At 46.8% G+C, this 15,804-nt stretch overlaps 1 protein-coding gene across 1 annotated transcript in view; it reads left to right on the forward strand.

The window, feature by feature from the left end:
• LOC137654487 (titin homolog) overlaps positions 1 to 15,804 on the forward strand; it is a 136,965-nt gene that overhangs the window by 29,576 nt on the left and 91,585 nt on the right. The window contains exon 2 of the mRNA XM_068388155.1: positions 3,234 to 3,511. Within this exon, the coding sequence (XP_068244256.1) occupies positions 3,234 to 3,511 (278 nt within the window). The remainder of the gene's footprint in view (positions 1 to 3,233; positions 3,512 to 15,804) is intronic.

Here is a 15,804-nt window from a genome sequence, read left to right on the forward strand (position 1 = left end):
TCTTCCCTGAACTTTTTCCAAGGAATGGACTTTGAAAGCCTCTGATCCTTCACAGGCTGGAGGTCACCTAGAGTTTTCTTCAAACACTATTCGAAACAGGTGCACGAAGTCAAGAGTTTCGTGGTGGCAGCAGGTAGCGTGATGAAACCGGCTGTTCAGTGCTGTGTAGAACAGTGAGTTTTTTCGGGACTTTAACTCAAACGGGTGCCTGTGTTGACCCTAGTGCGATACATAATGATTTCAAGGGACACTTAGTGTCACTAATAGACTGTTCTTTAGCAAGGTGAAGTGACATAGATTTTTACACGTGTGCTACATGTTCTTGGACATGAAGTGTATAATGATTTTAAAAGACTGGCGTTCCTCAGGGAACTTGTGCTTAAAGGCAAAATATTTCCCTTTCAGATTCTACATCACCGTCTTACTGAAAATCTGTCTATTATCCAATATTATTATTGTACATAATTTTCCATATTTCCATGCAATTTTCAAATAAAATATTTATTTGATTTACCATATGTGTCTGATTTCGCTCCTATCTTTCATATGAAAATATATTGCTGTTATTGTTTTATTGATCCTATTTCTAGAGTTTATTATAGTTAATATACCTACTACCTAATATACTCTCACCTAATGGTATAAAATTTGTTCCTACACAAATATTTACCCTTCTGATCTGTCTTCGAGACCGGCACGATCTCTTCATCCAGGCGAGTCTATCCTCGTCAGGTTACTTCGAGATGTTCCTCTTGTCCAATTAGGACTTCCCTGCCAGGGGGGCGGGAAGCCAGATCATTGTAATGCCACTGGTAGTGACATTTAACGTAGATGTCACGGTCTCTTCGGTCACCAGACCGCAGGAATGTTAGTCGGAGTAGAAGGCACTTGAAATATGAAAAAATCCACGATACATTAATTCTCTAGTACACTTCCATCAGGACGACATGGCTTGAGCCCAAAAAACGGATTTTGAGCGAAGCAAAAAATCTATTTTTGGGTGAGATGGCCATGTTGTCCTGATGGACCCGCCCAACTGTTCCAGTTCAGCCTGCCAGGCCCCTCCCTGCTATACTGTATCGCAGAGGCTGGTTGGAAGCTGGACTTCGGAATGAGGACGGACGTGAAGTCACACAGTATGGCGGACGGTTTGTTTACGTTGCGAGTACCGTAACAGTAACGCAGGAAGGGTAACTTTGGAACGGCTCCTCAGTTACCTCGCCACCTTTCCCCCTCGAAGCGTAAACGCTAGGTGGGGTGCAGATAGCCATGTGGCGTGTTAATGCATGCATCCCCTGTTGATATACGATATCCTAGAGGGAAACCTTTAAAGTACTCGCGCCAGAAGTTAGAATTCTGTGAAACATTTAGTTTAATTCTCTGGAAATATTTATGGTGGTCATATATATCCAAAGGAAGCTACTGAAGGAACCTTCCATCAGGACGACATGGCCATCTCACCCAAAAATAGATTTTTCGCTTCGCTCAAAATCCGTTTTATGGAAGAGGAAAAATACATGCATGATCTTATCTTCACTAGTACAATTTCGCCTGAATAGCTATAATTCATTAAAGCTAAATACTGTACTGGGAATGTTGTTCTGTTGACTAAATAAGGCATGCATAACGAATGACATCGTCCCAAAATGGCGCCTCCGGTTACTGGCTATGCTCCCATAAACACATTAAATTATGCTAATTTCACTATGACAAGGGAGCTAAAAATTATACACAGGAAAGATTAAATACTCAACTTTCCAGAGGCAGAAGATACTGGAGAATGCATGTTAAAATCCTCAAAATAGCGGTCTAGAACACTAGATAAGCAGGGAGCTACACCGAGCGAAAGCGCTACTGAATAAGGAATGAGCCGCCATTGTGGGCCCTGTAATAGTAAGGGAGGAAGGGTAACCTTGATAACGGCTCCCCTTCAATTTTGCCAATCTTCCCCCTCAGAGCGAAAACTCTCTTCGGGGTGAAGATTGCCTTGTGTCGTATCAAGATAAACGTCCACTGATATGCGATATCCTTAAGAAAAATTTTAAGGATACTCGCGCCAGGAGTTAGAATTCTGGAGACCTATGATCAATTCTCTGGGAGTATCACTGTAGCCAAGTATCCCTCAACCACAACAAAGCGTATTCATTCGCTGCACGCTAAAAAATAGTTCACAATTGTTTACGTCGCTTACAACGCTAATGACGAAAGACGGAATGATGCTTGATATTATTTTTCATATTTTTATAGGGCGCGTTTGTAACCTCGAAACAGCGTAAGTCGGGACTGTCGTAACCCGAGGACTCCCTGTATATGTGTATATATTCGTTATATCCTCGTCCTGCAGTCGGGAGTCTAGCTAGATTCAATATTCACAGAAACTTTCTTTATTTCCAGCACTGATTGGCCTGGCCGTCTTCCTACGAGGATAACTAGGTGCAAGGGTCCCTCAAGGTCAACCTGTACAGAACACAAGAGGCCACCCCAGGACAATTACCAGTCAGTTGGTTTGCGAACTTCACCGTCTCCATAGTAAAGAGCAGAAGGTTTGTATGCTGCGCCGGAACAAATGACAAATTTGGAAAGAATTTGTATTTTTCCTAGCAATACAAACCCGGAGCTCTTTACACATAATGTACCCACCAGCACCCACCCCAAAAAGTCCTGCCACAATTACAAAAGTGATTTTTAGTTGCTAGTGCTGGTGTGAGTGGGTGGACTAACCTGCCCCGCTCCTCCCCCTGCGACCTAGCCGTGTGGTAATTGTGGCTTTAGACATAAAAGTATGGGAAACGAGGATAATGACATGTTACTCCTTAACTTTTCAAACAGTTCCATCTCCAGCCCTGTGGGATAAGGATGTGATTCAGCAATATGATTGATCAGCAGAACATGGGCGCTGACCGCCCCTATACGTGGCTGTTGCAGATTGAGCAATTCAGAGCTTCGAGGTCACATAGCAACAGATTTGTGCCTGCATTCGTCTCGTTGTTTGTTTTCTTTAGTTTACCTAACTTACTTTTTCCTCTGTGACACACATGCGGACAAAAAGCTTATCAGTTGGTTTCAGCTTCACCGAAATAAATACTTTATAATAAAGAGCTCCAGGTTTGTAATGCTAGGAAATATACAAATTATTCCCAAATTTGTCATATCTTATATTACAACTGAATGATGATAATTTTGCCATTTTTTGATAATAGTATGTTGATTATAAAATATTTAATTATTTACAGAATCTCCAGCCCATAAGAAAACATCACCTGTATCAACAAGAAATACTATGAAGGGTGAATTTGCAGATGAGAAATCAGAGACAACTGCTTTGATGAGTGGTTTGCTAAGTATAAAAAAAGAGAAAAATCATGCGAAGAATGAGTTTTTAAGTATAAAAAATGAAAGAAGTGGAGATAAAGATGTGTCCAATGACTTAGATATGTCTCAGGTTTATCACACAAGACGAACAACCAACTTTCAGACCATATCTTCTGTCACTGGTTTTACAACTCCAAAGGTTTGTATAAAGAAAGCCATAAGTTTGTTTCTTCCAAATCCCATTAATTCTATATACTTATATTATTGTCCTGAAGGATCCCAGAATCATCAATCTTATGTTTGTCAGAAAAAAAAAAAAGAATTGCTGCATAAGGTTATTTTACTATTCTGCAGTGATGTTAGCAGTTCTTTACTCAGTGATGTTAGCAGTTCTTGTGGTCTCATGTCTTATGTTTTCTTAACAGATAACGACTGATTTATTTTCAGTTTGTTCTGACACTACAGGTAGTAGTCAACTTATGACCTATGCAACTTACGACTGTTCGACTTTACAACCATTTTTCACTGTGCTGACGTTACAAGTGTGTCGGAAATAGTACACTAATAGGACAAATATTTCCTTGGAAATGATTTTATTTTCTTTTATAAAAATTAACTGATTTATCTTGATAAGTTAGTGTTTTCTTTTATTGATGATATACGGTATCCATTTTTAGTAAAAAATACACTAAGAAAAGTTTTAATATCTGTCGAGTTCATATATGCTGGGTGACGTCATATACCGGCAGAAAGCGATAGGGCAAATAGTGATTTCCTTCCAATAGTCTAATGATTATTATCACTAATCCTTTTAATCGAAATATCAAGTAATGATCCAAAGTATTTCGTGGGTCTGTATCGGTTGTTATGAGTACTACTAAGCGTAAATTTGGCTCTACGATAGTTTTATTTCATCTCTGATAATACAGTAGGTCGATATTTATCTAATGGAAATACACTAATAGGAAAAGTATTTTCTTGTAAATAATGTATTTTCGTTTACATTATAAAAGTGAAATACTTTTGCTTGATAAGTTAGAAATTTTTTTCATTTGCAAGAAAAACGAAAAGGGATTTACATATTTCGCAAGTCATTCTTTGTCAAGTGCACGTCACGTCTGTTGACGTCGTATTTCAGGTGGAAGGCGCGCTAGCAAACCAAATTATTATTATTATTATTACTTGCTAAGCTACAAACCTAGTTGGAAAAGCAGGATGCTCCAACAGGGAAAATGGCCTAGTGAGGAAAGGAAACAAGGAAAAAATAAAATATCTTAAGAACAGCAACATTAAAATAAATATTTCCTATATAAACTATAAAAACTTTAACAAAACAAGAGGATGAGAAACAAGTTAGAATAGTGTGCCTGAGTGTACCCTCAAGCAATTATCCCCATATCTGCACCAACCCCTGGCATTATGGATGCATTCTTTGAAGTTTGTCTCTAATTGTGCATATTTGGGTTGAAAGGCATCATATCTTGGGGCGTTTTGTGCATAGCGAGGTATATACTCGGCTTGTTTTTTTTTGTTTCTATTTTTATTTTATTTTTCTTGTCTGTTTGCTTTTGAATTTTCAGACTTTCAATCATGGTTGCAGGATGCATATTTCAACAATGTTTTTTGAATTTGTATCCTTTTCCTTCTTTCCGGTTTTTGCATATTTTTGGATGGAGATCTCTGAATTTGTCTCCATATCTGTCTAAATATGCACATTTAACATATATTTCATCTTTGAATGCTTGTAGTAGCATCTTTTGCCAAATCTGCAATTCCCTCTTTGTTCCGTAACTGAAATACAAACCATGCTATTTAATATGGGTATTACTTTCGGCGTAGCTGAAATGACGAGCCATTAGAATTTTAACGAGGGTTTACTACCCCCATCGCTAGTTAGCGGGGAGTAGGGAGGGATAGCTTGCTACCTCCCCCCCCCCCCCCCACACACACACCTGTGTGGTGAGCTCACTTTTACTTTGGCTCGGTTGGTGATCGGACGTGTCCGCTTTCACCCTCGCCTCTTTGACAGCCATTAATGCTTTTTGTCTTTTTACTTACTTTTTCTTATACTTGTAATATATATACAGTATAAACATTCTTTATGTTTATTTATATATTTGTGTATAGAAATGTAGTAAGTTTTCTTTCAGTGTTTGTGCTGTGTGTGTAGTGTATGACAATGTCACCGGCGTAGTGCTAGACCACCGTGGTTTCACGTCTGGGGTGCGGCCTCTCCCTCTTGGTCCTTCGGTTGTTCCTTCGGCTTTCCGTTAACTCGGCCGCCGTGGGGAATCGTCATCGCTGGACTTTCTTCATTCATCTATTATCTTCGCTGTTCCTCCTTTCCTACGGGGAACTTAGATTCTCAGCGAAGGGAATGTGGGAGTTTAGATTGACTACGGTCTCTCTCTCTACTCCAGGTCGTTCACCCCTTACTATTACTACGTACTATTACGGAAGCTTCGTTCCCGTTGTGGGTTGGGTTGGTATTCCGTTTATTTGTCTCAATTAATTTTAATGAAATCTGATTGTATTTTTAACTTTTCAGCTTCTCTGTGGAGAACACTTCCCTTCGGGGTCAGTGGTTCTTACTACAGTATTTGTGATCATTCTTAGATGAATTACATAATTATAATTCTGTTATAATTCTGTTTTTGTTACAGTTCTCCGCCCTTCCCTTCTCCCATGAATGTCAGTGGGGGAGGAGGGCACATACTTGATTTTTAATTCTTATATTTTGCTATTCCCTCGTGGTTACTCTTCGGAGTTCCTCCCGGGGGAATTTTTGTTAAATAATTATTTAACTTTATTTTCCCTGTTAACTATGCAGTTTTTCTTCGTTTGACTAAAGTGTGCCAACAAAGCAGAGCTGTCCTGTTGTGCCTGGGGAGTCTGCTGTCGCTGCCGTCTCTAGGACATCGTCATGGGCGTTATCCCTTCTCTTAGAAGTCCTCCCATGACAACTGTCAGCTCTTCAGTTCATCTTAGAACGCTAAGGAGGTATGCACCCAGGGGTAGGTAACTTCCCTTCCAAGGGAGGTTCTCTTCCCAGGTGTGAGAGCTTCCCCCTGCAGAGGGGGAACTTCTCATACCTTAATAATTCCTGGATGGGTTTTCCTGGTCCTCAGACGGTTATGCTCTTGGTGCTGAGCGACCGCACTTGTAACCATGCTCAAGGAGCTGAGCGGTTGCAAGGCCGGGCGCATGAAAACTTCAGGTGGCTATGCTCTTGGGGCTGAGCGGTCGCACCTGCAGCTATGCTCAAGGGGCTCAGCAGCAGCAGGATCAGTCTGGTGATCTCTCTTGTTCGTGAGGGAGGCCACTCTTAAGGACTCCTCTTCGGAGGATTGCTCCTTATAGGTCAGCTTGCTGATCCAATGGCTCAAGGGGCGCCATCACCAGTGTCTTGAAGTCTCTTCTACGAAGTGTTCACCTCTCTCGTTCGCGAGAGAGGCCACTCATAGAGACCCCTCTTCGGAGGATTGTTCCTGATTAGACCAGCCATCTCCTAGACCTGCTGACCTGCCGTCTCCGTTCCTGGCTGCTGACGATGTGGGCGCCCACGCACCCCGTTATCCAACGGGCACCGGTCCCTTCGGGGCAAAAGGGGCTTTCTCACATTGTGAGTAAGTCCCTTAAGCGCCAGGTATCCCCTGCGCGCCAACGTTCTCCTGCGCGCAAGCGCTCGCCTGCTGTTCCTGAGACTGCCATCCAGAGACATCCTGTTCCAGGGACTGCGCGCCAATGTTCACCTGCGCATCAGCGCACATCGTTGGAGTTCCCTGAGATAGCGCACAGGCGCTCACCAGTGATTCAGCCTGCGAGTGTCTCCTAGTCTCTTCTACGAAGGGCACATCTCCCGTTCGCGGGAAAGGTCTCTCATAGAGACCCTTCCTCGGAGTATCAAGCAGATCTTCCAGTGTTGAGTCTGCTGACCCACCGATCTACCAGCTCAACCTTGCACTGCAACGAAGGACTTTGGCTCTGGACTCTGAAGCAGTCCTGCCTACGGTCCTCATCGGAGGATGACCGCCCTTTTTAAGGACACATCCCATTTCCTGATCGTCATGTCAGCTGACCCTGCATCCTAGCGCACTCGCGCGCGCGTGCTTGCCGATGATCTTCTTACGCAAACGATCTTTGTACGCGCGCAAGCGCTGACAATCTTCTTTCGCGCGCAAGCGCTGATGATCTTCTTTCGCGCGCCAGCGCCGACGATCTTCTTACGCGCGCCAGCGCCGATGATCTTCTTGGCTGACGATCTTCCTACGCGCGTAAGCGCCGACGATCGTCCGCGCGTGGGCACCGATGGTTTCCGGGTGCGCTCGCCGATCTTCTAACGCGCGCGAGCGCCGACGATCTTCTTAAGCGCGCAAGCGCCGACGATCTTCTTAAGCGCGCAAGCGCCAACGATCTTCTTACGCGCGCAAGCACTGACGATCTTTTTCGCATGCGGGTACGGATGGTCTCCCGCGTGCGTGCCAATAGTCTTCCTCGCTTGCGCGCACCGATGGTCTTTCGCACGCGCGCACCAACAAACTCCTACGCGCTGCAGCACGCTCCAACATTCTGGTCCACATGGGCTCTTCATTCTGATCCTGCACATCAATATGATTCCTGCGCATTCTATGAAGTCTTGCCCGCGTGCCCGTGGGCCCGCGAGCGTTTTCAGCAGTCTCCCGCGTACGAGCCCAGGGTATTCCCGCGTGCCTGCATCAGCACTTCGACAGTCTCGCGCGCGCGACCTCCGGGTATTCCGCATCGCATGAGCGCCAGCGCGCTCCCTAGCGCAATCACCAATACCCTCCCCCGCGCGAGGCTGCCGGACATCGCGCGGTAAGGGCGCCATCGCCACATTCCCCCCCAAGCACAGAACAGTGCGCTTGCCGGTGGGGGGGAAGGTTCCAGAAAGGCCCAGGGACATGCCTTCCTTATCTTTTTACAGGCAATTTCCCCTCCAGAGGGAGTGTCTGACACGCAGCCGTCAGCCGGCAGCCTGGTTTGGGACTCAAATCAGAGCGGTAGCACAGGCTTTTAAGCTGTTCTCTCCGAGTTGAGCCACAAATCCTTGGCTACATCCACTCCCCCGATGAGGAAAAGAGGAGTTTCGGACGAGGTAACTTCTACGAGATCGTAGCTGTCTCCTCGTAAGTCTTCGAGGCAGGCACTCTCCCCCCTCAGACTATTCTCCCTCACCTTCGGACGAAGTTTTCCCGCCCTCAGGAAAGTCACGGGAGGTGAGACGTTCCCCAATCACACCATTAAGGGAATCCCCACCTCGCGCAGTAAAGTCTTCTCGAATAGGGGTGGAGAAGAGCCTGCCTCCGTTGTGGCTGGAGTCCTGCATCCCTCCTGGGAGGGAGTCAAAGGACTCCAAGATAGTAACGGGAGTCCCCTAGCACCAAAATCTACAGGCTCAGACATTCTTTCGTTATGGGAACGAACCTGTTTGAGCCTAAGGACGTGAAGCAGGCGGCTGAGAGGTGTAGGAAGTCACCAAGACTCCCTCCTATATGGGGCTTTGACATTCAAGCCCTATAAACCTCCAGCACCTCAGTAACCACGTCCCACCAAAACAACGGCAGCTAAGACAGTGGGGTCTAAGCCCTTTCCGGTCAAGGACAAGAAAGGCAATTAGTCCCCTAAGGGGAGGGAAGAATCCTAAAAGGAGCAGCCGAGGCCGCAAACGCTAGGATTGCCAGTTCCCCTGCATGTCCGCCAGTGGTGGGATACCTACAAGGTTGCGTAGACAGGTTGCGGCAACTCAGGGCCGTTTCCTGGACGATTTCTGTAATCAGTCAAGGATATCGCGTCCTGTTCACAACACCTCTACCTCCTCTGAGGACGAATCCGGTGTCATTTAGCACCCTTGCCATGAGATCAGCAAGGGGGCCAACTCTGTGGGCAGATGCCCAGATTAAAGCAAACTCCGGTCAGCATGGAGACTGCAGACACGGTCAGTCTTGCAGTAAACCGCAAGACTTCTTGTGTATGCTGGATCTGAAGGACGCGTACTTCCAGATCCCAGTCCATCCGTCCTCAAGGAAGTACTTAGGATTCTGCATAGACAACAAGGAGTACCAGTTCAAGGTGCTGTGTTTCGGTCTCTCCACAGCACCACAGGGTTTCACCAGAGTTTTTACCCTAATATCTTTGTGGGCACTCAGGATCGGCTTCCGTCTCCTCCATTATCTGTATGACGGCCTGATCCTAGCAGACTCGGAGTCACTCCCTCTTTGACACCGAGACAAACTTCTAGGACTTTGCCAGGACCTAAGGGTCAGGGTAAGTCTCGAGAAGTCCGCTCTGCTGCCCAATCAAAGACTGGTTCACCTAGGCATGATTATAGACACCAATCTCCATAAGGCCTTCCATCAGATGACAGGATAGCAAGGCTGAGAAGAGTCACAAGCCCTTTCCTCAGACGAGAAGAGCTTCCAACCCAATCGTGGTTACGTCTCCTCGGTCACCTTTCACCCTTGGCTCGTCTAGTTCTCAACGGTCGCCTCAGGATGAGGTTTCTCCAGGGGCAACTCAGGTCCTAGTGGAATCAAGACTGCAATTCCCCGGAGATCATGATCCCTATGGATCCTGCGGAACAGACGAACCGCCAGTGGTGGGTGACAAGCGAGAACCTACGAAGAAGAATGGATCTTCTCGTTTCCTTCCCTTGGATTGGATGCTGTTTTCGGACACCACAAAAGAAGGGGGGAGGGGGGGGGCACGTTCTGTACCACAGTACCTCAGGCCTGTGGTCAGAATTGGAAAAGTGCCTCCATATGAATCTGCTAGAGATGAAGGCCGTCTTCCTGGCCTTTCAACAGTTCCAACAAAGACCTGGCGGATCATTCTGTGGTGTGATGAGCTACAACACCACAGTAGTAGCTTACATCAACAAGCAAGGAGGTACCTTTTCAAAGCAGCTATCCCATCTCTCAGTAGAGATACTGAGGTAAACCGAAGTCCACTCGATTCCTCTATCGGCTCGCTTCATTCCAGACAAAGGGAATGTGCTCACCGACAGTCGGAGCAGAGCGTCTCGGATAATGAGTACCGAGTGGTCCTTGGATCATTCAGTAGCCAACTAAGTCCTGACTTTGTGGGGTTACCCGACTGTGGATCGGTTCGCTACAGCGCTGAACTTCAAGCTCCCGCTGTATTGCCCCCCAATCCCAGATCCCAAGGCACTCTGGCAAGAGGCCTTCCAGCAACGGTGGGACAGCACCGACGTGTACGCTTTTCCCCCGTTCTGTCTGATGAGGAAGGTGCTCAACAAGACCAGAATATCGGTCAATCTTTCGATAACACTTTATAGCTACGCTATGGCATCACGCAGAATGGTTTCCGGACCTTCCGCAACTTCTATCAGAGTTACCGAGAGAGCTCCCTCCACGACACAATCTACTCAGACAACCACTGCCAACATCTTTCACAAAGCCGTAGCTTCACTTCGACCTCACGCCTGGAGACTATCCAGCATCTCCTCACTAAGAGAGGATGGTTGCAACAAGTTGCGAGCGGGATGTCTGGACACCTGCGTAGATCATCCGCAGGGGTCTACCAGGCAAAGTGGCGAGTTTTCTCTGGTTGGAGTCGTGAAGGGGTATCTCTCCACTCGATACCACTATTCCAGCGATAGCGGAGTTCTTCATATATTGGCGGGAAGAATGCGGCTTTCAGTCTCGGCAATGAAAGGCTATCGCTCAGCCTTAAGTCTAGCATTCAGGCTCAAAGGAGTGGACATTTCTTCCTCGCTGGAACTTTCCCTACTCATACGAAGATATGATCTTACCTGCCCTCAGTCGGAAGTGAGACCTCCATGGAACGTGGTTCGAGTTCTCAGGTCTCGTAAGAGACCTCCCTACGAACCATTACGCAGTCTTCAGATTGCCACCTAACTTGGAAGGCGGTGCTCCTACTAGCTTTGGCCTCGGCCAAGCGAGTCAGTGAACTTCATGGTCTCTCGTATGACATCGCCCATGCTAGGGGATGAGGGGAGGTAACGTTCAGATTCGTCTCTGAGTTTGTGGCTAAGACACAGAATCCGGGAGTACCGGATCCTCGATTCGACTCTTTCCGGATTTCGAGTCTGCGTTCTGTAACAGATGACCCAGACCATCCCCTACTGTGTCCAGTAAGGAGTCTGAGGTTATATCTCAAAGAACGGCTGTATTCGTCCCCAAGTGCAAGCTTTGTTTGTGAGCACTGGGAGAACAGAGAGGAGGGTCACCAAGAATACCATCTCGGCTTGGATTCGTAGGGTGATCCATCTGTTCCTGAATCCTGACCCTCCTCCATCATGTCGCCTTAGAGCGCATGATGTCAGTACGCCCCTGGCCTTCAAGAAGAACTTCTCAGTGACACAGGTGCTACAAGCTGGGGTGTGGAAGCATCAGACGACCTTCACAGCCCACTACCTGCAAGACGTGACCCACAGGAGGCTCGATACGTTCTCTATCGGCCCTGTGGTGGCTGCACAACTGCTGGTTTAAACCTCAGGCTCCTTAATGGACAAGTAGCAGAGGGTTGAGGGCATTGTTACCCGGTCTTAGTCTGCATGAAAGAAAAGGTATGTCTGGCCCATATTCTTTTCTTTATCCTCCCCTCTCTTGGGGAAAGCAGCATCCTGGGTTCTCTGCACAGCTGACCTCAAACCACTGCTGGTAAACCATGTTTCCTTGTGTTCCTAGTATTAAGTTAATACTGTCACGTCCCCATACCCTGACGAGGTGGTATCGGGAAAGTCCTAGCCTAAAGTTTTCCATCTAAGAACTTCAGGTCAACTTCCTAGGACGAGTCACACATAATCCTTCACACACAGCTTATGTAGGCCGCAGCCCTTGCATAGCAAGGTGCGAGCGAGGTGCAGGGACTCTTTATTGTTGAGTGCTAACAAACTCAGATAATGAGTCCCCGGGCAAAGCCAATAGCCAGTATGGCTGGGACTTTTCCACCCTTCCTAAGGGTTGAGTCACCCATATTAAATAGCGTGGTTTGTATTTCAGTTATGGAACAAATGACAAATTTGGAGATAATTTGTATTTTTCCTAACTATACAAACCTTAGCTATTTAATCAAACTTGCCCGCCAGCCCTATCCCCCGTGAAGTCCTACCTCTAAGCAAAGTGAGCTCACCACACAGGTGTGTGTGTGTGGGGTAGCAAGCTACCCCTCCCTACCCCCTGCTAACTAGCGATGGGGGTAGTAAACCCTCGTTAAAATTTTAATGGCTCGTCATTTTAGCTACGCCGAAAGTAATACCCATATTAAATACAGTAGGGTCCCGAATTATGCGAGAATTTGGTCGATCAATCACCTCGTATAAATGGAAAATCGCATATTTCGAAACACAACTAACAGAAATAATTCCATTGGGGCCATGGCAACCAGCAACTTGCCTATTCAAACGTGTTTACTACCTATTTTCAATACTTTCTATGTACTATACTGTATTTCTTTATATCAAATTTTTCTTGTAAATAAATTAAACATTTCATATACTCTAAAGTTCTAATAACTTGAAAAATGGTCAAAATTACAACCAGGATGGGTGTAAACACCATATATTTCCCGTTATAACACGACCCAAAATACAGACAAATATTACTGTTTGTCATATCTATTGTATAAGACAACTGGTGAATAGCAAAACCATCACTCTATAGACTAGCTTTTGTTGTATGATTGAAAATCCAGAATTATCAAAATAAAGGCGATTTTATATCGTGCGTTTCCTAAACACGCCAAAAACCACAATAAAAAACGACAACCCATGTTTTGTTTACGTTTATCTCTGATCATAACGAAGAAACAGACGCATTTACACATCTGTGTATAGGTTAGTTTTTGCATCGACAGCAATCTTACCAAGTATTGATTATATGTTGATTTTGTTATTACCAATGTTCTACTAAATTTTTCTTAGAACTTCCAAATAAGTTGAATGATTGCCATTTATATAGTGTTTGTTCCGTAACCGAAATACAAACCACACTATTTACAAAGGGTATTACTTTTAGCGTAGCTGAAATGGCGAGCCATTAGAATTTAACGAGGGTGTATTACCCCCGCGCTAGTTAGCGGGGGGGGGGGGTAGGGGAGTGGTAGCTAGCTACCCCTCCTCCCCCTCACACACAGGTGAATATTCACTTTCACTTTTGGCTCGGACTGTGACAGACGTCTCTGTCTTGGTCCTCGCTTGGCAGCCATTGTCTGTTTTGTCTTTACTTAATCGCTTACTTTTCATTTACTCAATATATATGTAAACATGTTTTCATGTTTGCATATATATTTGAGTATAGAAATAAGTAAGTTTCCTTTTCAGATGTGTGTGTGTAGTGTACGATTTCTACGTGGAGGCCTCGGCAGTTAGGCCACCATGGCGTATTTTATGGGTGGCGATCGAGTTTGACATGTCTTTCTCTCTCTCTCTCTCTTGAGGTCGTTCACCCTTTTACTACGTGTTACTACGCCCTTGTAGCCTAGCTTCCTTTCCGCGTGGGGGGTTGCTACGCCGTACGTTTGTATCAATTAGTTATGAATCTAATTGTAGTTGTTTTTTGTTTTCAGCTTGTAGAACGATTCCTTTCGGGGTTTTCGTTCTTTCTTTAGTGTTCATTCATTTTTAAATTACATAATTACATAGTTACATAATTATAATTGTTATAATTCTGTTTTGGTTACAGCTCTCCTTCCGCGAGTGTAAGTGGTTGTGAGGGCACGTGCCTGTTGTGTAATTCTTGTTCCTTTCCCTCGGGATTCCTCTTCGGAGCCTTCCCGGGGGAATGAATGTGTACTAATATTATTTGTTTTATTTTTTTACAGTTACCGATCTAGTTCGTTTCTGTAATATAGCAACGGTGTGAGCTGTCTGGTGAGTCCTGGGGATTCGGCTGTTGCTGCCTCCCCCCTTGTATTTTCATCAGGGGCGTGTCTCCTTCTACTGGTAGTACTCCCGTGTCGACGGACAGCTCTCCAGTTCATTTTAGAACAGTCAGGAGGCTTGCCTCCTTGGGCGGATTACTTTCCTTCCGAGGGAAGTTTTTCCTGTCCAGGCTTGAGTTTTTCCCCTTTTGGGGGGTTCTTCTTTGCCTTTTTTTCGTGCGACTATGCTCTTGGTGCTGAGCGGTCGCACCTGCAGTTTCGCTCAAGGGGCTGGGCAACTGCAGGAGCTCCTCTTCGGAGGATTGCTCCTTTTAGGTCACTGGCTGACCAGTCTCTTCCACGAAGTGTTTCTCTTTCGTTCGCGAGAGAGTACACTCATAGAGACTCCTCTTCGGAGGTTTCTTCTGTTGCTGTTGCTGTTGCTGTTGGCCTCCCTCGCCGTAAGGCCCACCGTCCGCCTCGTCGTAAGGGCCTCTCATCTCCCTATAAGGGTGCTTGAGGCGCCTTTTTGGATCTCCGTTTGCAGCCTACAACTCCTTTTCTCGATCTTCCGCCTTGGTGCAGATGGACAGCAGTCTGATCTCGTCTTCCGACGGGCAACGGTCTTCCCGACGGACAACGGTCTGCCCGACGGACAGCGGTCTTCCAACGGACATCAGTCTCCCGGCGGACAACGATCCCTTCGGGGCAAAGGGTTGCCCCCACGGGGGTTCTTCCCTTGCGTGTCAGGGTTTCCCTGCGCGCCCTTCTGCTCATCAGCGCTCTCCTGTTCGTCAGCGCTTTCAAGATGATCTTCCCTGCGGTTCCTGTTGGTTCCTGTTACGCGCCCTGTGCGCTCACGTTCGCCCTCGCGATCTAGAACTTCGGTTCAGGTCGGGGTCAAGGACTCTTCTTCTTTGCGCAGGCTTCCACGCGTAGCCTTCTGCTCGTCAGCGATCATCAGCTCGTCAGCGATCATCAGCTCGCCAGCGATCATCAGCTCGCCAGCGATCATCAGCTCGCCAGCGATCATCAGCTCGTCAGCGATCATCAGCTCGTCAGCGATCATCAGCCCGCCAGCGATCATCAGCTCGCCAGCGATCTCCGGATCGCCCACGTGTGTTACAGCTGGCACGCCAACGTTCTCCAACACTTCTGAAGGAACATGGTTCGCCAGCTACTAGCTCACCCGCGCATGCTGATCGCCATCGCGCGACCCTCAACTGCGGATGCTGATCGCCATCGCGCGACCCTCAACTGCGGATGCTGATCGCCATCGCACAACCCTCAACTGCGGATGCTGATCGCCATCGCGCGACCCTCAACTGCAGATGCTGATCGCCATCGCGCGACCCTCAACTGCGGATGCTGGTCACCATCGCGCGACCCTCAACTGCGGATGCTGATCGCCATCGTGCGACCCTCAACGGCGGATGCTGATCGCCATCGCGCGACCCTCACCTGCGGATGCTGATCGCCATCGTGCGACCCTCAACTGAGGATGCTGATCGCCATCGCACGACCCTCAACTGCGGATGCTGATCGCCATCGCGCGACCGCACACCTGCGGATGCTGATCACCATCGCTCAACCCTGCGCATGCTGATCACTATCGCGCGACCCTCAACT

This window comes from Palaemon carinicauda, chromosome 1 (genome assembly GCF_036898095.1).
Source record: "Palaemon carinicauda isolate YSFRI2023 chromosome 1, ASM3689809v2, whole genome shotgun sequence".
In the NCBI taxonomy this organism is placed as follows: domain Eukaryota; kingdom Metazoa; phylum Arthropoda; class Malacostraca; order Decapoda; family Palaemonidae; genus Palaemon; species Palaemon carinicauda.